The 23,177-nt window shown below is 38.1% G+C and overlaps 1 protein-coding gene across 1 annotated transcript; it reads right to left on the bottom strand.

The window, feature by feature from the left end:
• Positions 1-208: 208 nt before the first annotated feature.
• On the bottom strand, positions 209-23,137 carry TYW5 (tRNA-yW synthesizing protein 5). Its single transcript, XM_043446060.1, has 8 exons — positions 23,002-23,137; positions 16,313-16,467; positions 11,803-11,872; positions 8,959-9,003; positions 8,209-8,346; positions 4,597-4,684; positions 4,078-4,194; positions 209-2,086 (listed from the first exon to the last, which is right to left on the bottom strand). The coding sequence occupies exons 1-8, from the start codon at positions 23,077-23,079 to the stop codon at positions 1,830-1,832; spliced, it is 948 nt and encodes a 315-aa protein (XP_043301995.1). The 5' UTR covers positions 23,080-23,137; the 3' UTR covers positions 209-1,829.
• Between the last annotated feature and the right edge of the window lie 40 nt (positions 23,138-23,177).

The following is a 23,177-nucleotide window of genomic DNA, read 5'->3' as shown; positions in this document are numbered from 1 at the left end:
TGCAGGAGACCTGGGTTCAATCCCTGGGTCTGGAAGATTCCCTGAAAAAGGGAACGGCTGCCCACTCTAGTATCCTTGCCTGGAGAGCTCCACGGACAGAGGAGCCTAACAGACTATGTAGCCCGTGGGGTCACAGAGTCAGACACAACTGAGTGACTGACACTTTCACTCTTTAAACCTGAAATTAATCCATTCCAAATACAGGGTATGAGTGAATGTATCATTTTTATTAGAGAAAATTTTCTCCATACTTGAAATGCACTAAATCGATGTAATCAGATTGCTTTATATGAGCACATTTGTGTTCAGTAAATATATCTGGTCTCTCTTCAATAACACTGCAATATAATTACTAGGTGCAAAACAAAGTAGCATAGATCCACATACAGACACTCACTGTCTTCAGTGATGACAGCATTATTGAGATCTCTCGTGTATGCGTTCTTAAAAGAAACTTTCTCTTTAAAAAGGGGATAGGCAGAAAACCTCTCATGGGGAAAACCTGTATGAGGTTAAAGTTTAGCCACAGGTATAAATTAAAACAGGTCAGAGTATTCAAACCTGAGAAAAAGGGCAGGCATGACGTTTACTGCGCACCAAGAAGACCTCGATGAGGACCACAGTCAGACTAAACAGGTGCTTTGGACAAATCACAAAACTCAGTCCAAATTACTGTTACCTAATCCCGGGGTTCTCAAGGGTAATTATGCATCAGAAACCCCACAAATCTCTTAGATACCTGTGCCAAACTCCCAAAATACTGCTCTACAAAGATGAGGCCTATGTATCTGTAAGTTATAAAAAGCTCAAAAGATTAATGTAGTACACATATTGTTGGTTGCCCACTTTTTTCCCCTTATCTAAATTGATTCTAAAAATGACCCACTCTGCCCTCATAAATACCTCCCGTGTCTCAGAGGAAATGAATTCCACTTCCAGCTACAGTAGACCCAACTGACCTAAGAGTGAGTTATTCCATATCCTTTACCAGTGACTGGCCTGCGGGTGGAACAGGTCTAACTAAGCCACTTTAGATCAATGAGACCCAAGCCTCTGGTGGCAAATTCCGGGAAAGCTGCTGCATGTTAAGAGAGGGCCCTGAAACCCTCCCTGGTTCCTGCACTGCATGTCAATGAAGATGCACACAGTCCCAACTGCTGCTGGCAAACATCCCGTGACCACGAGGGTAGCCAGCACCAGATGATGCCAACGCTGCAGCTGAAAACAGCAGGGAGAAGAAAAGCCCAGAGGTTCTTGGTGACCCTCCTGCGGGGTCACTGGAATCCAAGTACTGAAGCCCTTTTTATCAGTTAACTTCATGTATAACGATTCAGTGGATTTTCTTACTGTTTAGGTCACTTTAGCTTGGATTTTTAATTATCTGCATCTGAAAGCTAACGGGTTACCCCACCGCAGCACCTTTACAATCATGTGTGCTGTGCTTAGTCAGTCGTGTCCGACTCTGTGACCCCATGGACTGTGGCCCGCCAGGCTCCTCTATCCACGGAGCTTCTCCAGGCAAGAACACTGGAGTGGGTTGCCATGCCCTCCTCCAGGGGATCTTTCCAACCCAAGAATCAAACCCAGGTCTCCTGCATTGCAGGCTGATTCTTTACCATCTGCGCCACCAGGGAAGCCCTAACAATCTGTATTAAGTAGAAACCACACAAACATGCCTTCATTCTAAATCTGTAAATCCCAGATTGATTTATCTTTCCTATTTTAACAGATTAAATCTTTAAAAAACTAATTTACATCTTGTTACACTTTTCCAATGTTTGGGCTGAACTGTATTTAAAAGTTTATGCTCACTGCATTCATTTCCTTATTCATTCAAAGTTCTTGCTATAGGCTTTGTCTTGAATGTGCAAGACCATTCGCCGTGCATAGAAGTCCCTGTATTCCTCTGGTAATTCAGCCAGTGTTTTTAAGGCTCTGTCCAAAATTTGTACAGCTCTTGATGCTGCCGTCAGATCTTTGTTTCCATAGGTATCCGTTTTATCATAGCATTCAGATGGAAGGTGCTTCCAAAAGACATTCACTCCCACTCCAAACTCTTCAGAAATTACATTATGGAACCATAAAGCTGAAGAAGTATTAAAAAAAAAAAAAAGTTAAAAATAAAAGCTGCAGTTTAAAAAAAAAACAAAATGTCAGTGAAATATCACGAATTGCATATAGCCAATTCAAGAAATAAATCTTATAACTAGATTCCTTCGTTAGCACACTCCTAGCTTTTAACAGAATCATTTTAACTTTTATGAATTGCCAACCAATTTAAAGTGTCAATAGCACAACCCTACGTTTAAAACTTCTGAAAGTGGCAATTTTCCCTTTTAACTTGAAAGACACAATGAAGTTCCATTTGTTTTCGTTCTGTGACTTGGGGCTGTGATTTGTGTTACTTGTTTACACTTCTTGAGTCACACACCACACCAAAAATGTTCATTTTTTATACACAGAACATTTCAATTATTTGAGGAGTATCTGACATTTTCTGACTCAGTACAGTACTTTTGTTCTCAAAGACTTCCTGTTTAAGCTGCATTTGGTTTTCTAACTTGCTTAAAAATCTGCATTCATTGTAGCCTCCCCAGTTTTATATTTCTAGTGCAGTTACAATCATCCTATGTTAACGTTCCTTTACAATATATATATAAAAGTAAAGCAAATATTTTGGTTGTGGAAAAGATGAATAAACTTCATATAGCTAATTAATATTTTACTTCCACCAGAAAGTTTACGTCTTTGTTTCCAATTGAGAATAAATATTTTCAAAACACAGGTGCTAAAGAAATACTAAACCAACACTACACAAAGATGAAATGCTAGTCACATCCAAAAAGTGTTTAATCTTGTGACAGAAACGAAGATTTATAAGATGCTAAATTTTAGAAATAAACTCATTCTAAGAGTGCTCTAGAAAAAACAAAAGCTTAAAATATTTTGATTTACAAAACTAGGTTCCAAACATGGTTTTAATCTTAACTACTCTTTCTTTCAGAACCTTTTTTTCCTTATTCAGAGATAACAGGGAAAAAAGCTAACCATTCTGTTAAATTTAAATCCAAAGATGGGACTTCTGCTCCTATTTCAAAATATCTGCAAATGTTCAGTATTTTTCCTCTTTTAAAATTGTATACAGAATAAGGCAGAACTGCATCACCCCTAACCATGCTCTCAAGATATAAAACCCCCAAATTTAAGTAATGGCAATGGATTTAAAACACAGTGTACTGTGACTGTTTTCAATGAAGATTGAGAAGTCAAGGTATTAAACTTTTATACACAATTGTGTAAAGTACACTAAACAGGACAACAGAAAGATTAACAAACTATGGTTCCCTGTCCCCAAGGAATTTATAATCTAGTCCCAAATACGATCATTTTATTATCAGTACTTTTATCACTCAAGAGGTATTATTATAAACATATCAACTTATATATGAAAAGTAAAACTATAAGCCAAATTTGTTAATGCACCCCTTAGAATTATGATTTTTATAATTTTCAGGTATTCAGTTTTGCATAATTACAGACGTTAACTGTATCACTGGTTACTAACAATAACTAATACCTATATACTGTTCAAAGAAATTAAGTGACACTAATTCAGACTTTAGAAAAATAGTGCACAATAGTGTACATCATAGGTATTGCATTATAACATTTGATATTTAATAAAATATTGTTTGGCTTTGAAATATATTTACTATTTCTTCATAATTACTTAAGTGCCAGTTCTAAAACACATAAATATTTTAGAAACAAAATTATTTTAAAAGTACCATGAGGTACAATTTTTTTGCAGATATAAAGTATCTGGCTTAGTATCCTTTAATAAGAGAACTTAAGAGTATAATAATATATTTATAGGTTGTCTTTGAAAAACAAGACTTAATATTGTAAGAATCTGTCTTAGCATACTTTAAACACACACATTTGTATATTAAAAAAATCATCTTCTATAGTATAGGATACAGAAAACAAACTTTTGTATTAAAAAAATCACATAATGGTCAGGTGACTGAGTATAATTATTATAAAAAGCAAGTTACTGAAGTCTAGAAATCTTACCAGGAATGAATAGCACATCTCCAGCTTTAAGGGAACATTCGTACCTTCTAGCCTTGGAAAACAGGGGATATTTAGCTAAGTCTGGGTTATCTATGTTCAGTACTTCTGATTTAGAACCTGAAAAGTTCCAAAACAGGATGATATAGATTGAACAGTTAGCATTTTTTTTAAATAACCACAAATATAAATTTGAAAATTTATTTTTTTCCTTAACAACTACTTTACCATATCACACTGTGAGAATAATTACTGTTCTCCTGAAGACAATTTTCAGTGACCTACCCTTTATTTATAACCATTGGCATTCATGTAATATAATCAAGATAATCTGAAAGTTTCATTATTCATATAACCTATCATCTCATGTATACACATACACAATGAAGAACACAATACAAGACACATACACAACACAAGAATCATAATTAGGAAGAAGCCCTACAAAGTTTTTCTATGAGAATGAAGACATTAAAAAAAATAAAACTTTAGAAATTTATTCTTAAAAAAAAAAAATAGTACCTGATAAATATAAATATTGGGCATCTCGAGGACTGAACAGAACAACACGCTTTTTTCCTGTCACTTGTATTAAGAAGTTATCCATTACCTGAAGGCAAATGAAAACTTATGAAAAAGCATAAAATTCTAATATACAGAATCAATGGTATTCCAAACAGTTAACCATAAATCCTATCTTTTAATAAAGCTTGACTCAGATTACCTAAAACTCTTATAGTAATATTCTAATTTAAGAGTGAAACAGATGTGTTACACAACTGTGTCATTATTTCTCCAACACTGCCTTACAGTGGGAAGGACTGGAAGGCCATTAGAAAACCTGCTCAGAACACATCTCCCTTTGCCTCATCATGACAGCAGGTAGAGTTACATTTATTTGAGGATCCCTTTGGTAAGTACGACCAACTTCCCCGGTGGCTCAGATGGTAAAGTGTCTGCCTACAACGTGGGAGACCTGGGTTCAATCCCAGGGTCAGGAAAACCCCCTGGAGAAGGAAACGGCAACCCATTCCAGTACTCTTGCCTGGTAGACTACAGTCCATGGGGTCGCAAAGAGTTGGACACGACTGAGCGACTTCTTCACTTTGCACTTTCATTTGGTAAGTATGGGTTTCCCAGATGGTACCAGTAGTAAAGAACCTGCCTGCCAGAACAGGACATCTAAGAAATGCTGGTTTGATCCATGGGTCAGGAAGATCCCCTGGAGGAGGGCATAAAGCCCACTTTAGTATTCTTGCCTGGAGAATCCCATGGCCAGAGGAGCCTGGAGGGCTACAGTCCATAGGGTCGCAAAGAGTTGGACCCAACCGAAGTGACTTAGCACGCACACATGCACGTTGTAAGTATCTTTTTACTCATCTATCAAGGAACACTGTAAGGCCGACATTAGATAGGATGAGAGCACTTAGAAAAACCAGGTGTTGAGGGAACACACGGTGAGGCTGCAACTGCTGCTAAGCTCTTACTGTGTGGCCAACCAGAATCCGGTTACAGGAAGACATGCTGATTTCCAACTTACTTCCATGGACCGTAACTTGGCAAATAATTTTGACGAACTTAGTAATAATGGAGCAACGTTGACTTTTCTCATGTTGGTAACGGTACACAGCATTACTACAAATTTTGAAAAATCCTAAAAGCAGAGCTACAAGGACTTCCCTGGCAATCCAGTTATCAAGACTACATGTTTCCAAGCAGGGGGTGCGGGTTCAATCCCTGGTTGGGAATCTAAGATCCCAAATGCCTCACAGTGCAGCCAAAAATAGAAAGAAAAAAAAAAAAAAGGCAGAGCTACATTAATTCTCAGCTAAGGAATTAAAATATACTAAGCAAGACATATTCATGATTATTTACATATCACTTCAACTTAAACATTTCTCCTTTAACGCTGACTTATGTAAGCTTTAACTATATAACTAGCATTCCTTTGACTTATTTTTATGTTTAAGAAAAACTTCATAATATTTAAAACAGATACTACATAAAATTTGTGGATACAGTTCAAAGTATCAGTTATCATTTTCTCACCATATTATTCATGTAACTAAAACCTCAATAGAAAAAGGAGTACGTCAAGGCTGTATATTGTCACCCTGCTTATTTAACTTATATGCAGAGTACATCATGAGAAACGCTGGGCTGGAGGAAGCACAAGCTGGAATCAAGATTGCTGGGAGAAATATCAATAACCTCAGATATGCAGACGACACCACCATTATGGCAGAAAATGAACAAGAACTAAACAGCCTCTTGATGAAAGTGAAAGAGGAGTGAAAAAGTTGGCTTAAAGCTCAACATTCAGAAAACTAAGATCATGGCATCCGGTCCCATCACTTCATGGCAAATAGATGGGGAAACAAAACAGTGGCTGACTTTATTTTTCTGGGCTCCAAAACCACTGCAGATGGTGACTGCAGCCATGAAATTAAAAGACGCTTACTCCTTGGAAGGAAAGCTATGACCAACCTAGACAGCATATTAAAAAGCAGAGACATTACTTTGCCAACAAAGGTCCGTCTAGTCAAGGCTATGGTTTTTCCAGTAGTCATGTACAGATGTGAGAGTTAGACTATAAAGAAAGCTGAGCGCCAAAGAATTGATGCTTTTGAACTGTGTTGTTGGAGAAGACTCTTGAGAGTCCCTCGGACTGCAAGGAGATCCAACCAGTCCATCCTAAAGGAGATCAGTCCTGGGTGTTCATTGGAGGGGCTGATGTTGAAGCTGAAACTCCAATACTTTGGCCACCTGATGTGAAGAACTGACTCATTGGAAAAGACCCTGATGCTAGGAAAGATTGAGGGCAGGAGAAGGGGACGAGAGGATGAGACGGTTGGATGGCATCACCGACTCAATGGACATTGGTTTGGGTGGACTCCAGGAGTTGGTGATGGACAGGGAGGCCTGGTGTGCTGCAGTTCATGGGGTCGCAAAGAGTCGGACATGACTGAGTGACTGAGCTGAACTGAAAACCTTAAAAAATGTTAAGATCTTATATCTATCTCATTTAATTATACTGTATCAAAATCCTCCCAAGAGGTCCTCAGCTATAAAACACTATAAAACACACTTCTAAAACTTTATTATAAAGTTTTATATTTAGAACTTCTCAAAATATTCTTTTATCTTTGGAAACCTATCAAGGGGTCACAGAGTCAGACACAACTGTGCACCTACTGTACACACAAGATATCGCTTTAAATTTTCTAAATTTCTCTACCCAATACCAAACTACACACAAAACTAGACTTTTAATGTTTTTTAGCTATTTATTTGCATGTGTTTGCACGTGTGTGTGCATGCTCAGTTGTGTCCAGCTCTGTGACCCCAGGGACTGTAGCCCACCAGGCTCCACTGTATATGGAATTTTCCAGGCAAGAATACTGGAGTGGGTTGCCATTCCCTACTCCAGGCGATCCTCCCAGGGATTGAGCCCACATCATTGTGTCTCCTGCATTAGCAGGTGGATTCTTTACTGCTGCGACACCTGGGAAGCCCATGCATATGTTTAAGCAAATAAAATTGTAACACCATAGAATAAATAGTCAAGATCAGTATCTGAACATCTTACTGCTCGATAAATACAATAGACACTTGACATTCTCAAGGGATATATACCCTGAGACCTCCAGGCATCTCCAAATTTTTACAGTGAAGTGGCTCTCCACAAACTTCTGCCTTTCTCCCAAAGAACGGTTCCATCTAGTCTCATGTATAACTTCAACCTTAACATTTTTTCCACTTTCAGTTTCCCCCCTCATCTGGTGTCCATTTTTCACGTTAAAAAAAAACAAAAACAAAAAAAACACTTCAAAAAACTCAGTGTGTGTATGTGTGTGTGTGTGTATATACATATATAAAAAAAATGATGAATCAAGAACAAGACCACAGAGAAATACAAATGTAAGAAACTACCTAGGCTCTGGCATTAACTAAACAATTTACTCCCATACCACTGCATGGCAGAGCACCTGTTTTCAAAGGTTTGACATGTTTCAGCAAACTATATGTCAGAGATCTTCAGGGTAGCCTCTCGAAAGTTAACACTGTGAATGTTCAGTCTATAAATTCTAAAGAGCTACTGTAGTTTTATATTTCTCATTTTACGTAGCATACATCATAGTGTGTCCAAAGCTGTAACCCTGGTGAGCTGATTCGAAAAACACTGGAAAAGAAGTGCTCTTCTTTGAAGAATTTTGGAAACTTAATGTCTCCTTCCAATAAAGGAAACTGCTTTCTGATATCTGCAACATCCTGCATTGAGAGAAATACAATGAGAATTTTAACAATAAACACAATATTGGAATAATGCTTATTTTATCTAAGGCTGCCATCAGAGCCCATGATATCATGGAGGAATGGGGCAAAATTCTGCTCACTGTTTTAAAATACTAGGATGTGACCATTGCCAACACATGATCTTTCAAGTGAAGGAATGACAGACTGTGTAATAAGACATTCAATGATATCACTATTGTTAACCTTTGTATGCTTCATAATAGGACAGTTCATCTTACTCTAAGCAAGAATCATACAATTGCCACCTACTTAAATGTAAGAGTCATTAACTTGAATGTTATCAACTATGTAAAACCTATGGGTTCTACTCAAAGAGAAGACTAAAAGAAGGTAAAGAAATAACATGCCATAAAGAGAAAAGACAGAATCTGACTTGATCCTTTTAGGGACCGCTCCTTAACACTGTGTCCATATTAATCTGACTCTGAATACATATATATGAATTATCCAGGTTTTTTCTATCATTTTAGATTGTATTTTATTAGCTGAATGCCATCTGCAAAATAAGTAGAATAGATTCCTTAACTGTGGAAAGATTAGATAACTTTTTACATTCAGAATTCTTACCTTTCTAGGGTCTTCTCCAAGTGATCGGAGGTAGTACTTCTCATCCTTAAACATGCCAAAGAAAAACAACATCAGTATTCACTTAAAAATATTAGAAAGTAAAGACAAAAGGAAATAAATTTGAAAATCTAACCCAATTAAGCCATTTTCAAAAAAAGTTCCATTTTCTTCCCTTTCTACTAATGCTCTCTGGTGGCCATATGAAGAAATGTCTCTATATGTGCTTGTAATAATGCAGGATCCACAAAATATCAGGTAAAATAAATTCTTTATACAGGCAACACATGCATACCACATCTAAAGCCACAAAGCTTCATTTAGACTTTATACTCTAAATTATTTACAATCTTAATTAGCATCTTAAGACTTTAAAGAATTCCCATTTTTATAACACACATGATCTCAGAGTATCGTTGAGGGCCAACAACAAGCTTCGTTAATGTAATGCAAATGTAGAAAATAATATAAAATACTTTATACTTTTAAGACTAATTTTTTAAAAAAATCTGAAACATTGTATTTTATAAAGCTAAGCTTTTCCCTAATCATAATTCTCAACCCAAATCAACAGTCAGCTCAGGTATGAATTAGAACTATGTCATCTTATAGTAATAAACTTAAGTTGATGCTTTAAAAAACTGTCAATTATAACTTTATTAAGTAGCTCTAATAGGGAAATATTTGAATTATGAAGTATACATTGCCTGCATTTTCTGTAATAATTAGTAAACTGAGCCACATCAGGTCAAACACAGGGACAACCCAACACAAGAATTCCGCCTCTTTTATACTTACATTGACCATTATAGCACAAACTTCAAAATATATCTCATTTACCATAACAATATATTATACATCTATGTTCATAGATTTTACTTAAATCCAAGATTTACTGATTTTAAATTTTTAATTAGTACCATATCAGATAAGTTTCATAAATTTATTACTAGCTAAACAGGTTCAGGGCTTGCCTGGTGGCTCAGATTCACAAAGAATCTGCCTGCAATTTGGGAGATTCAGGTTCGATCCCTGGGTTGGGAAGATCCTCTGAAGAAGGGAATGGCAACCCACTCCAATATTCTTGCTTGGAGAATTCCATGGACAGAGGCTAAGTCCAGGGGGTCGCAAAGAGTGGGACACGACTAAGCGACTAACACTTTCACTTTCAAACAGGTTTCAAAGTCTGTTCTTCAAAATTCTGAGTTTTCTACCCGTCCTAATGTTTCAGGATTTAAAATATAAATTTATGTGGCAGAAACAGAGATGCACCACAGAACCCTCTTCAAGAAAAGATTCATTAATTGCGAGAAGTGTGATAAACTTACAGCTCCCAGGTGTTAACTCCTTCAGGTCCACCTCACCCTCTGACTGAAGGTCATGCTCTTTCTAGGGAAGCCTCAACCAGTGACTAAGCAAGATGGTAAAAGGCCTAGACGCTGCACCCTGGACAGGATTCCCCCAGGAAGTAGTCTTTGCTCAGAGCTCCACACGGAGCTGGCAGAGAGGTGGTCAGCTCTGGATCACTGCCTGGTGGCACCCTCTACCCAAATCCTCTCCTTTTCTTTCACAGGTATTTTCCCCAGTAATAATGGCTTCCCTGGTGGCTCAGAGGTTAAGGCATCTGCCTACAATGCAGGAGACCCGGGTTTGATCCCTGGGTCGGGAAGATTCCCTGGAGAAGGAAATGGCAACCCACTCCAGTATTCTTGCCTGGAGAATCCCATGGAGGGAGGAGCCTGGTAGGCTACAGTCCACAGGGTCACAAGTTCACTTTCACTTTTCACTTTCACTTTCCCCAATAAGTCTTTTGTAGTCCTAATTTCATCGCAACATGTGCTTCCCAGAGAACTGAACTGACAGTCCAATTCATCTTACACATCACCCTAACTTTTAGACTTTAATACCATTACCTTGTCCCTATTTCCTTTATTTCACTTGACATTTCATGGCTATTTAAATCTGTGCCACTACTTACCCTTGGACAGGAAAGTACCAAAGTGCAGCTGAACATACATGTTAAAGCATGACTGTAAAGCTAAAAAACATTTTTCAGGTATAGCTAATGGAATCAGTTTTGTAGATATTCTAGTCATACAATTAGAATAAGACACCTGGGATTTGTAGGGATAAAACATCACGTGATGAAAGAACAGAGAAAACGCAATACCTTTTACCACCGAACTGACCATCAGCCCAGCTGGGTCAGATGCAGACAACAGCTTTCTTCAAAGCTTAAAAAGCAGTTTATTTTTCAAATGTGCTTTTGAGATAATACAGTAAACTTTTTAAAAAATGTATTTATAAAAGCCTCAATGTCTCAAGATATTTAAATTCTATGTTGCATTGTTTTAAGCTGGATTATTATGTAAATAAGTAGAATTCTTCTGCATATAATCCTGAACAAATGTTATAGCAAATACACACAACAGAAATCACATTAATAACAATAAAAAAATACAGAAAGTCTTATAGATATGAAAACAAAGTTCTCCTTTTTAGCATCTGAACTTGGCATATCAGACCAAAGCATTTTCAGAGGAGGTAGTATTAATAACTAACATTTAGTGAGTGATTCTACCTGTCAAGCACTGTGCTGAATACAGATTTTATTGAGTTAACTGTCACAAAAAACTTATGAAATAAGTACTATTACTGTTCCTATTTTACAGATGAGAATACTGAAGCAGAGAAAGGTAATGAGGACCAGGTTTGAGATCTAATAAACAGCACAGCTAGGATATACGGAAAGCTATAGTTCTCATATATCTAGCATTCTTTTATAAGAAAATAACTTAGTGATTACATATTAATGTTTTCTTAAGAAAATGTGTTAAAAACAATTACCTCTGAAATAAAGAATTCCGTATGCTTTTCTTCAGCTGCCCTTTGTACCAACTTGTCAAAAGGTAAAGTTCTGAAATAAACACAAAAGAATCCTTGGACTTAGTAAAAATAAACTAGTAATACTCTAGCCACTATACATACACACACACACACACACACACACACACACACACACAACTTGTTGGAGTTTGATATAATCTTCTGTTTTACAACACAGTATCATAATTTTTATTATAACCTATTATGTGGAATTCTAAGTTTTCAAACTTCATTTAGAGTTGAGTTTATTTGACTTAGGTTGCCTGAAATTTTGCTTTCAAAAATTAAAGATTTTTAGATCTACAGTACAGATGGATCCTTCTCATATGTCAACATACTCCTATTCCAAGTTGTTGTTAGAAAACTGTTTCTGGTTTTATGGTATATATGGAAATATACAAACTTGCAAGCTTTTACTGCTACTAATTTTCAAGTTTCATGGCAAAACAAGTCTCGGGATGAATGGGGCAAGCTACTAATGCTACTGCAGAAGAGATAACAAGCATGACGCATGTCTTCTCCCATGAAGACAAGCCCCTCCCCTTCTCACCAACCTGCCTGCCTTCTGGCACGACCAAACAAAACTGCTCTCCCCCTTCTACACCACATTCTATCATTTCAGGCTTCTGAGTATTAGCCCAAGGATTCCAGTGAAGTGATCAAATTTTATTCCGAAATATTTCTGCCCAAAGGCCCATCTCCTTCCATCCTGGTAAACAGGATTGAACACTGTAGAAGCAAAGTTTGTTTCCTTTACCTCACTCTTTTGAGTCTGAGGGTTACCTTTTCTGAGTGACATCCTATCTGTTCAATCTTCTAGAATCAAAAGTACTGCCCACTACCTGAAGATAATATCTTATCAGAGACATCAAACACAGACAATGACATCATCAAAGGCATCTGGGTCCCTACACTCTAGCCTCCACACCTCTGATTAGGAGTTGTAATCTTTTGCTCTTACTAATAAATACCTTTCCACTTGAACTCTATAACAGGGAAGTAAGATTTCCTTGTAAGATGATGACCATGCAATGCTTTCCTTGAAACATAGTGGGTTAAGATAAATGTGGAATGTCAGCTGTTAGATAGATAACACTGTTTACTGAAAAGAAAAAGACCCTCTGAGAATTCCCTGGAGATCTAGTGATTAAGACTGTGCTCCCAGTGCAGGGGGCATAGGTGTTATCCTTGGTCAGGGAACTCAGATTACACATGCCAGGCATCTCAGCAAAGTGAAAGTAAGTCACTCAGTCGTGTCTGACTCTTCGTGACCCCATGGGCTATACAGCCCATGGAATTCTCCAGGCCAGAATACTGGAGTGGGTAGCCTTTCCCTTCTCCAGGGGATCTTCCCAACCCAGGGAATGAACCCATGTCTCCTGCATTGCAGGCAGATTCTTTACCAGTTGAGCCACAAGGGAAGCAAATCTCGGACAAAAAACAATTATTTACTATGTCTGGACTAGAAGGATGGTGAGTCAACTCTTAATTGTTGGGAAGCAGAGGATGTAGCTTCCCTGGGTGCAGTATAACTCAGTAATTGAGCACGTCCCTTGGAAGAACTGAGAAACTAAGGTCATAGTCATCTTACGCTACAGTGTCTGTGGACAATGCAGCTTAACTAAGCTAGGGGATCTCTGTATCCACCTCTAGTCTTGTTCCCTTACAAGGAAGCTGTCACTGAGTGAGCCAAAAATGGCTTCTGGATTGGCCTAAGGACTCTACTGATACTATCCTGCTAGGATGCTATTTCCTGCCTTGTACCCCTTTGCAAAGCAAAGCCAATCTGATGCCGGATTCTGGACTAGCAGGTGTCAATCTGAATTTGAGGACACTACTGATAATTATGTACAGTGGACATTGCAGAAGAGAAGAAAGAGGCTGTCATCTACTCAGACCAATCTACTACTATAGTTTCTGGCTAATAGTATCAACAAATTTATTTTTTCAATGTTTTCCATCTCTGATCTCACTATATACCCTTCATTTCTATCAAAGCATCTTTTGAAGAGTTTGGAAATAATACAGAAGCCTCTGCAGGCCAGAGCTACCTCTGTAACTGGTGCAGTTGCTAAGGTCTTAGAGAGAACCTAAGACCTTTACAAGAACAGGCCAGGTAGAGTCATTCAGTCCAAAGCAGAACTTGGGTGGCCCCAGCAACCTTCTCCTGTAGTAGTACCATCCAAGCTTCTACAGAAGCTAAGCTGAGAGAGGGGGAAACAGGCATATCAGTTGGGAAGGTCCTTGGCCTTGAGGTCTCATCTATCCTACGCAGGTTTCAGTGAGAAGAGCACCTGCTATACGACACTCCACCGTCTGGACTGACTTACAGACCAGCAAGTGAGGGAGTATCCAAGAGGGATTAGGACTGTTAGGACTCTGTGGAGTCAGGCAAATTTGGGAATAAGTCTTGGTTCCATCATTTCAAGCTATATTTACAATCTTGAGTAAATTATTTAACATTTTTAAGCTTCCGTTTTCTCATCTGTATAATTATCAGTTAAAAAATCTACCTTATAGACATTTAAACGAGTAATATAATCTAGGATGCACAGTACCTGATACATAAGAAATGTTCGATAAAAGACAGATGGTGGGGATAACAATAATGGTAAATAACATAGCAAGCAAGCAGTTAACAACATTCAGAAAAAGAAAAAAAAAAAAAACCCCTTACTATTCTGTTCCCCATTTTGGAAAGGTTTCTTTCCAAGATCAGGAATGATGAAAGTGTAACAAACAACAAGAACAGGATGACAGGAGTTAGACGATGTGGATGTGATAGGCAGAAGCAGCAAAGCAAAGCTCATGTAAGACTCAGACTTGGAAAAAAAAAACCTATGGACAGAATACCAACAGTATCCTTTCAAGGCTCTTCATTTTTACATATATGGATTCTGGAAGAACCGTAAGAGCTACCATGAGAACAGAAGTAAAAGCTAAGACTTGGGAACATATTTATCTTCAAGTGTTTAAAAAGCAGAAATGAAACCTTAAAGTGTTAATAACGAGATACGTGCATAGGTTTTTTACTTTTCAGCCTCTCTCTTTGGCCTAGATGCCTCCCTTCTTTCCTGTTCCCCAATAACTGCGAAAATGACTACATCTGTTTTCCCTCTCTCTCTAAGCAAATAATCTTGCAACTCTTCAGCAGCTCTAGTAAAAGGCTTAGAGGAGCTGGAATAGGAACTATTACATAATATACATGCTTCAAAAACATGTTTTGAAAAGTTTATAGGACCTGACATAACATCAAGGCAATTCAAGACAAAGTTTCAATACCCATTTGTTACAGCACTGGGCTTCCCTGGAAAATAAACATCATTAACTGCAGGCTGAGAAACACTCTTCATTCCAGCACTTTCTTCCACTTTCTTGTTTAATAAAAAATGAAAAGTTCTTACACTTGGAAAAATTTATGGCAATTAAATTCAATTCATGGCCTATTAAAAACCAAAACCGTAACAGCAAATATTCAAAGAATCAAATACCAAGAAATGGTTTGGCAAGCTACTATATGAACTTGGAAAACTCTAATGAGAAAAGTATGACCCTGGACACTGGAAGCTCTGTTTAGCTCATCTCTAAACTCTGGAAGGAACAGTGAGAGCCACCTTTCTTTAAAAAATCAGTCTTTTGTGAACACGGTTTTTCAATAGACTGGATTTGCTGGGAACTACACATGCTCAGAATTTGAAAATTGTTTTTAAATTTAACATTTTTAGTGAAACTCAAGGGAATAAACTGCATAGTAAAACTATAAGATTACAGCATTTAAAGCTTTTAAGTTCAGACATACCATGGCATTCAACTATCTTTTACATTTAAGACATCCCAAAACATAAAATGGCAACCACGAGGGAAATTTAACGTATTTAAGATTATTTTGTCAAAAAAGAAAATTAAGTCATATTTATCCAAGTTGACAAAAGATTATACCAAACATAGCAACCACCTGTCTTATATTTCTGGAGAGGGAAGGAAAAAAAAAAAAACAGGAGCTTATACTTAACTAAAAACAATCTGGAAGTAGAAAATCTTCCAAAAATAGGGCATTTAAAATTAAAACAGGTTATAAAGGAAAACTTTAGAATTTACAACTCTAGATAACAATTACTGATGTGGGAGGACCAACTGATCAACGAAGCACTGAATGAATCCTGCACACCCAGCCTTAGATGTACTCTAACTCCAGTCACAGAAATTCTCTGCTCTTTCCATAACTCCCGAGGGTATTGGGTATACACTCTATTTTTAGAATAGTCTTTGGAAATGTCTTTGTATAATTATGTAAGCTGAGAATTCTTGTCTTTTAAAAGCCATTCTTTAAAAATTAGTAAGCTATTCCATAATTATATCAAACAAGCCAAGAGAGAAAATGCCATATGGTCTTTGTATAATAATGCAAAAATATTTTACAGGTTTAAAAAAAGTTACATGTATCCCCAGAGTAAACCTCAGAAGAAAATACCTATATACAAAGTTTTTACTAATGAAGTCCATCTGGGCAACTGCAGCAACATGAATTTTCACCTCTTTCCTCCCTCCGATTTGGCTGAGGTAATCCACTGTCCATTTGCTTGTACACGCTCCCAAATCAATTCCTTCCAACACTAGAGGTTTTCTCTGTGTGGGAAAAATCAACAAAAATTAGGGAAAACCAACAATATATCAGGAGTTGTATTGGGTAATAAAGGGATAAAAACAAATAAGAAATGACTATTGATCCCAAGATGCTCAAAATCAGATCTACTGACAATTCATGCTGTTAACTAAAACAGGAAGAGGAAACTATGTAATATACTTAGAACAAAATTTTAACATTAGGAAAACCAAACCAAACCAAACAGCAATACTATCATAAGCTTAGAAACAAGAGAAGTTTGAATATTATTTAAAGCATTTTTATGAGTGCTATATGTAACAAAAAATACATTTGATTAAAATTTGTACTTTATAGTCAAATATTGTTTGCAACTTTTTATTTTGATAACCATTCTAAACTTATGGAAAAGTTGCGAGAACATTACAAAGAACTCCCGTATACCATTTACTCTGAGTCACGAGTTGCTAATTTAACACTTTGTCCCACTTACTTTACCATCTGCTCTCACTCTTGCAATGTGTGTATAGAGACATATTAAAGATAATTTAATTTTTTCTAAACTATTTCAGGGTAGTTTTCCAAACTGTCTCTATCATGCTCCTTTATCTGTAAAACTTGAGCATATTTTCTGAGAACAAAGACATTCTTTTATATAGCCACAGAATAATTATCAAAATTATATTTAAGTTATAATACTTTTATCTAATCTAGCTTGTATCCAAATTTCGCTAATTGTCTCTGTATTTTTTCCCTACTTCTGAGATACCACACTGCATTTAGTTCCTACACCTCTTTTAATCTGGAACAGTTCCTCAAACTCGTTCTTCTATGACCTGGACATTTTTTGAGGAGTACAGGCTAGTTATCTTATAGAATGTCCTTCAGTGGGAATTTACATGATGCTTCAGCTTATGCGTTTCTGCAAAGAACGTGCCACTCAGTATTGCCGAGTGCAAAAATTGTGATTTAAAAAAAAATCACCTTCTACATGTACTAGTTGGTATTCTAATGTAAGAATTAGCTCTAACTTCTCCATTCTTTTTTTTTTCATTGAGTCATAATCTACTGATACAATTTTGAAGCCAGATTTGGCCAGTAAGAATCCCTTCAAGCTGGCTCCTATGACTTTCTGCCTGAGCACGTCTTACTTTATGGTAAAATAACATAATCCAGTATTCGTTTACTTCTCTGTCCCAGCCCTACAGTTATTTCTTCAAGTAGCTCTATCTTCTAGTGGGGAATGCTGTTTAGAAACAATGATCTGGGTGCTAAATGTGTTCATGACTATTGATGTGTCGTTACATATAGACCTTCTCAGGGGACAGAGCTAGGAAACACATGAAGGTGTGTATATATTCACTCACTCCCCCCCACACCAGAATACACACACACACACACACACACACTACATATGCATATGGTTGTATTCCTCTCTCTCAATATGTACTATACATACACACGCACACACACACAGTCTTAATGGATGTATGATGAATCATGATACTTCCAATATGGTTACCTAATTCCAAACTTACACCACAACATTTAATATTTCTTGTTCATATATTTGTAAACTACCCCCTCTCTTCATGAGAAACCTGGTTCCAATCATCCTCAATGTTTAATCAGTTGTACAATCTCAGAATTCACAATAAGTACTTCTACAATTGCTAAGTTATACCACTGTAAAAGTATACAAACTAGAATTCAGCATTGCTGATAGTTCTTTTTGCTTTTAGACTGCCATAGAATCAAAGTATGGGCTTGGTGGCCACGGTGGTAAAGTGTCTGCCTGCAATGCAGGAGACCCATGTTTGGTCCCTGGGTCGGGAAGAGCCCCTGGAGAAGGAAATGGCTATCCACTCCAGTATTCTTGCCTGGGAAATTCCACAGAGGAGCCTGGCAGGCTCTAGTCCCTGGGATTGCAGAGTCGGACATGACTGAGCAACTAACACATTCCAAATTCATAATCAAAGTACTGTGTTCAAAAGTGACTTAGGTTACTTCTCTCTCCCTTAATTAGGTTCACTTGTTATTTTTATATTCTATACTAGAGTTTGGGTTTGTTTTTAATTATTCCTTATCCATGTTAATTTTATTATTACTATTATTTCAGAATATAAAACATTAATGTGATCTCCAAAGTCAAAATTATATAAAAAAGGTCACCGCATCTATACTCACCCATGTTGTAATCACTCAACCCCTACAGATAACCAGTCTCGTTAATGTCTAGCTTATCATCCCATGTTTCTTTCTTGCAAAGGGATTAAAAAACATATAAACGTCCTCATTTTTTTATACAAAACTATCTTATTTATACATTGTCTTTTGTAATTTTTTCTTTTTAATTTAAAATTATATCCTGAAAATCACTGCTATCAGTTCAGATTTTCTCTCATTGTTCTTTTACAACTTAGCACACTATAGTGTAAATGGACAATTTAATCAGTCTCCTATAGTAGGTTTTTTAGGTTATTTGTAATCATTCTCAAACATAATAAATACTAGATATTTTCATACTGTTGAAGTATATCCCCAGAGTAAATTCCTGAAGAGGAACTACTATATCATAAAGTAAACACATCAACAACTTCGTGAAATATGCCAAATTCCCCTCCATTAGGCTTGTACTACTTGGCATAAGATGTGAATGCCAGTTTCCTCACAGACTCACAAAGAGTGTATTATTAAAGTCTTTTGATTTTTGCCAATATGATACTTAAATAGTATCTATTTAAGTGTAACTTTAAATTCTCTTATGAGTAAAGCTGAATGTCTTTTCATGTGTTTAGAGGCCATTTTAATCTTTTGTCAACTGTTCACTTTTTAATCAGATTTTTGCCTGCTTCCTCATTAATTTTTAAAAGTTCTTCCCATACATGTGCTTTTACTGACCTTTAATGAAATATATATTGCAATATTTTCCTCCCAGCTTGAATTTGATGTACTCAAATTTTAATCTTTTCTTTATCACACTTGAGTCAAAATAAGGAAACCCTGCCATAGACCTAGATTACAAAGAAATTTATCCATGTTTTCCTCTAGTACTTATGTAATTTCTTTATTTTAGATCTCTGATCCATTTGGAGATTACTTTTGTGTATGGTGTCAGATATAAATCTAATTTTATCATCTTATAAATGACTGTGGAAAATTCTGAAAGAGATAGGAATACCAGACCACCGACCTGCCTCTTAAGAAATCTATATGCAAGTCAGGAAGAGACAGTTAGAACTGGACATGGAACAACAGACTGGTTCCAAATAGGAAAAGGAGTACATAAAGGCTGTATATTGTCACCCTGCTTATTTAACTTATAGGCAGAGCACATCATGAGAAACACTGGGCTGGAGGAAGCACAAGCTGGAATCAAGATTGCCGGGAGAAATATCAATAACCTCAGATATGCAGATGACACCACCCTTATGGCAGAAAATGAACAAGAACTAAAGAGCCTCTTGATGAAAGTGAAAGAGGAGACTGAAAAAGTTGGCTTAAAGCTTAACATTCAGAAAACTAAGATCATGGCATCTGGTCCCATCACTTCCTGGCAAATAGATGGGGAAACAGTGGAAACAGTGGCTAACTTTATTTTTCTGGGCTCCAAAATCACTGCAGATGGTGACTGCAGCCATGAAATTAAGACGCTTACTCCTTGGAAGAAAAGTTATGACCAACCTAGACAGCATATTAAAAAGCTGAGACATTACTTTGCCAACAAAGGTCCGTCTGATCAAGGCTATGGTTTTTCCAGTGGTCATGTATGGATGTGAGAGTTGGACTGTGAAGAAAGCTGAGCGCCCAAGAAAAGATGCTTTTGAACTGTGGTGTTGGAGAAGACTCTTGAGAGTTCCTTGGACTGCAAGGAGATCCAACCAGTCCATCCTAAAGGAGATCAGTCCTGGGTGTTCATTGGACGGACTGATGCTGAAGCTGAAACTCCAATACTTTGGCCACCTGATGCGAAGAACTGACTTCATTGGAAAAGACCCTGAGCTGGGAGGGATTGGGGCAGGAGGAGAAGGGGAGGACAGAGGATGAGATGGTTATATGGCATCACTGACTCAATGGACATGAGTCTGAATAAACTCCGGGAGTTGGTGATGGACAAGGAGGCCTGGTGTGCTGCAATTCACGGGGTTGCAGAGTCGGACATGACTGAGCGACTGAACTGAACTGAACTGAACTGAATTGAACTGAAATGACTGTGACTATCCAGTTGTCCAAGCACCATTTATTTAAAAGTTCATCTTTGCCCGAGTGATTTAATGTCATGTTCATCACACCCTAAATTTCTATATGAATGGAAATTTACCCAGACTCTGGAGACACATATATAAAGTCACTCAGACTTTCTTCTCTATTCCTCTCATCTGTCTATCCATGCAACTGTACCACACTGTTGGTTATTAAAACATTTTTAAAAATCCGATAGGACTATATCCCTTTACAGCTTTTCTTTAGAGTTTCTTAAGTAGAAAAGTCTTGTTTGGCAAATTAGTTACTGATTTCTGGTTTTATTACACTGTGATCAGTGTTATTTGCAATTTTCCACTTCACAATGTTTAGTGATGCTTTCTTTGTAACATATTATGTCTTGTCTAGGAAGGCTCAATTACAAAACACATTTTGCTAGCTATCATACAAAGCATTTCCACATTCATACATCATTTGATGGTCACAATTCTGTCCTGAAGGCATCTTACACTAATGTGTCCTCTGGTGGGTAAGGACAATAACCCATCAAGCCTAACCTCCCAAATAAATTAAGACTTGAGGGGGTTGGGGAAAAAAAAAAAAGACTTGAATCCTCCCCATAGGTTTCTAACTCCTAAAAGAAAACTTCATCCCTGACTTTTGTAACACTCAGAACTGTAGCTCTATAACCATCCTCAGAGATGTAAATATCAAGTAAAACTACTGGGGTAGGGGACTCTTTATCATGAGTGGGCTAATTGTAATCTTGTGGGGTGTTTGTTTTTTTTTAATAGCTGCCCTAACTTATATGCAGAGTACATCATGAGAAACGCTGGGCTGGAGGAAGCACAAACTGGAATAAGATTGCTGGGATAACCTCAGATATGCAGATGACACCACCCTTATGGCAGAACGTGAAGAACTAAAGAGCCTCTTGATGAAAGTGAAAGAGGAGACTGAAAAAGTTGGCTTAAAGCTCAACATTCAGAAAACTAACATCATAGCATCCAGTCCCATCACTTCCTGGCAAATAGATGGGGAAACAGTGGAAACAGTGGCTAACTTTATTTTTCTGGGCTCCAAAATCACTGCAGATGGTGACTGCAGCCATGAAATTAAAAGACGCTTACTCCTTGGAAGGAAAGTTATGACCAACCTAGACAGCATATTAAAAAGCAGAGACATTACTTTGCCAACAAAGGTCCGTCTGGTCAAGGCTATGGTTTTTCAGTGGTCATGTATGGATGTGAGAGTTGGACTGTGAAGAAAGCTGACGAGCCGATAGAATTGACGCTTTGAACTGTGAGGTGTTGGAGAAAACTCTTGAGAGTCCCTTGGACTGCAAGGAGATCCAACCAGTCCATCCTAAAGGAGATCAGTCCTGGGTGTTCATTGGAAGGGCTGATGTTGAAGCTGAAAGTCCAATACTTTGGCCACCTGATGCGAAGAACTGACTCATTGGAAAAGACCCTGATGCTGGGAGGGATTGGAGGCAGGAGGAGAAGGGGACGACAGAGGATGAGATGGTTGGATGGCATCACCGACTCGATGGACATAGGTTTGGGTGGTCTCCGGGAGTTGGTGATGGACAGGGAGGCCTGGCGTGCTGCGGATCATGGGGTCACAGAGAGTCTGACACGACTGAGCGACTGAACTGAACTGAACGGCTCTTTATTCTCAGTTTTTCTGAGCCTAGATTCCCTTGAAAAAGCACTGCAAGTAAAAACACTTTCTGCCCCATTAACGTTCTTCTGAGTTTTAGTTTAAAGAACTAAGGTTCGAATTACAGATACAAAAGAATCGAACGTCTGATCTTCAACCCACGTTAGTCAGAATCCAGTAGAAGTTTCTCGGGGGGGTTCCCATTGCTTCCCCTTTTGGATCAGTGCAGTGAAAAACTGCTCCTTCAAATCCAGCAATTCGTGTAGACTAACAGGCGCCATTCAAGCTATTGGGGGGTGGGGGTGGGAGGTGGGGAGCGAAATTGCCCCTCGACTTTAGACCTGAGGGGGGTGGAGTGGGTATTTCCCTAGGGTGCAATGGTAATGGTATTAGACTCCTTGACTAGACTCCCGCAAGGCAGCGAGCGGGGCTTATTAGGCGAAGTATTTCTCGTAGTCAGCGCTCTGCCATCCAACTGCTTCCCAGAAACGTGGAACGGTGCTCGCCGAAAATTTTGGCAAGACCGTCAACATCCCCCACGTGCTCCCTTGGCCGTAGGGCCAACCAGCCACTTCCAACTGACAACCTCCTCCCCACAACCTGGATCGCAAGAAACCAGTCCGGAGCCGCTCGAGTGGTAGGAATGGGTATCAGCCGACATCCCGTGGTTCCGCCCCGCGAGAGGGCCTCACCTGCGGATACAAGTGCTCTATGAACTGCTCCTGCGAAACGCCCTCGAATCGGGGTACTGGGAAGCGGTGCCCGGCCATGGTTGTTCACGCCAATCCTCTTTCTTGTCCTGGGACCCTCTGCACTAACACGTTCCTCAGCGCGCGATCCGCCCGGAAACAGGACCCGGAGAGAAAAG

The sequence above is a fragment of the Cervus canadensis genome, chromosome 24 (assembly GCF_019320065.1).
Source record: "Cervus canadensis isolate Bull #8, Minnesota chromosome 24, ASM1932006v1, whole genome shotgun sequence".
Classification (NCBI taxonomy): Eukaryota; Metazoa; Chordata; class Mammalia; order Artiodactyla; family Cervidae; genus Cervus; species Cervus canadensis.
This window is presented reverse-complemented; position numbering and strand designations above follow the sequence as displayed.

What these genes read in the sequence shown, in the direction of transcription:
- TYW5 (XM_043446060.1), bottom strand. Translation starts at nt 23,079, where the DNA reads ATGGCCGGGCACCGCTTCCCAGTACCCCGATTCGAGGGCGTTTCGCAG. An exon ending in AGCTTTGGACACACTATGAT is followed by an intron (nt 4,685 to 8,208) that starts GTATGCTACGTA and finishes ATTTGCCTTCAG; the next exon opens with GTAATGGATAACTTCTTAAT. An exon ending in AGATGTGCTATTCATTCCTG is followed by an intron (nt 2,087 to 4,077) that starts GTAAGATTTCTA and finishes ATACTTCTTCAG; the next exon opens with CTTTATGGTTCCATAATGTA.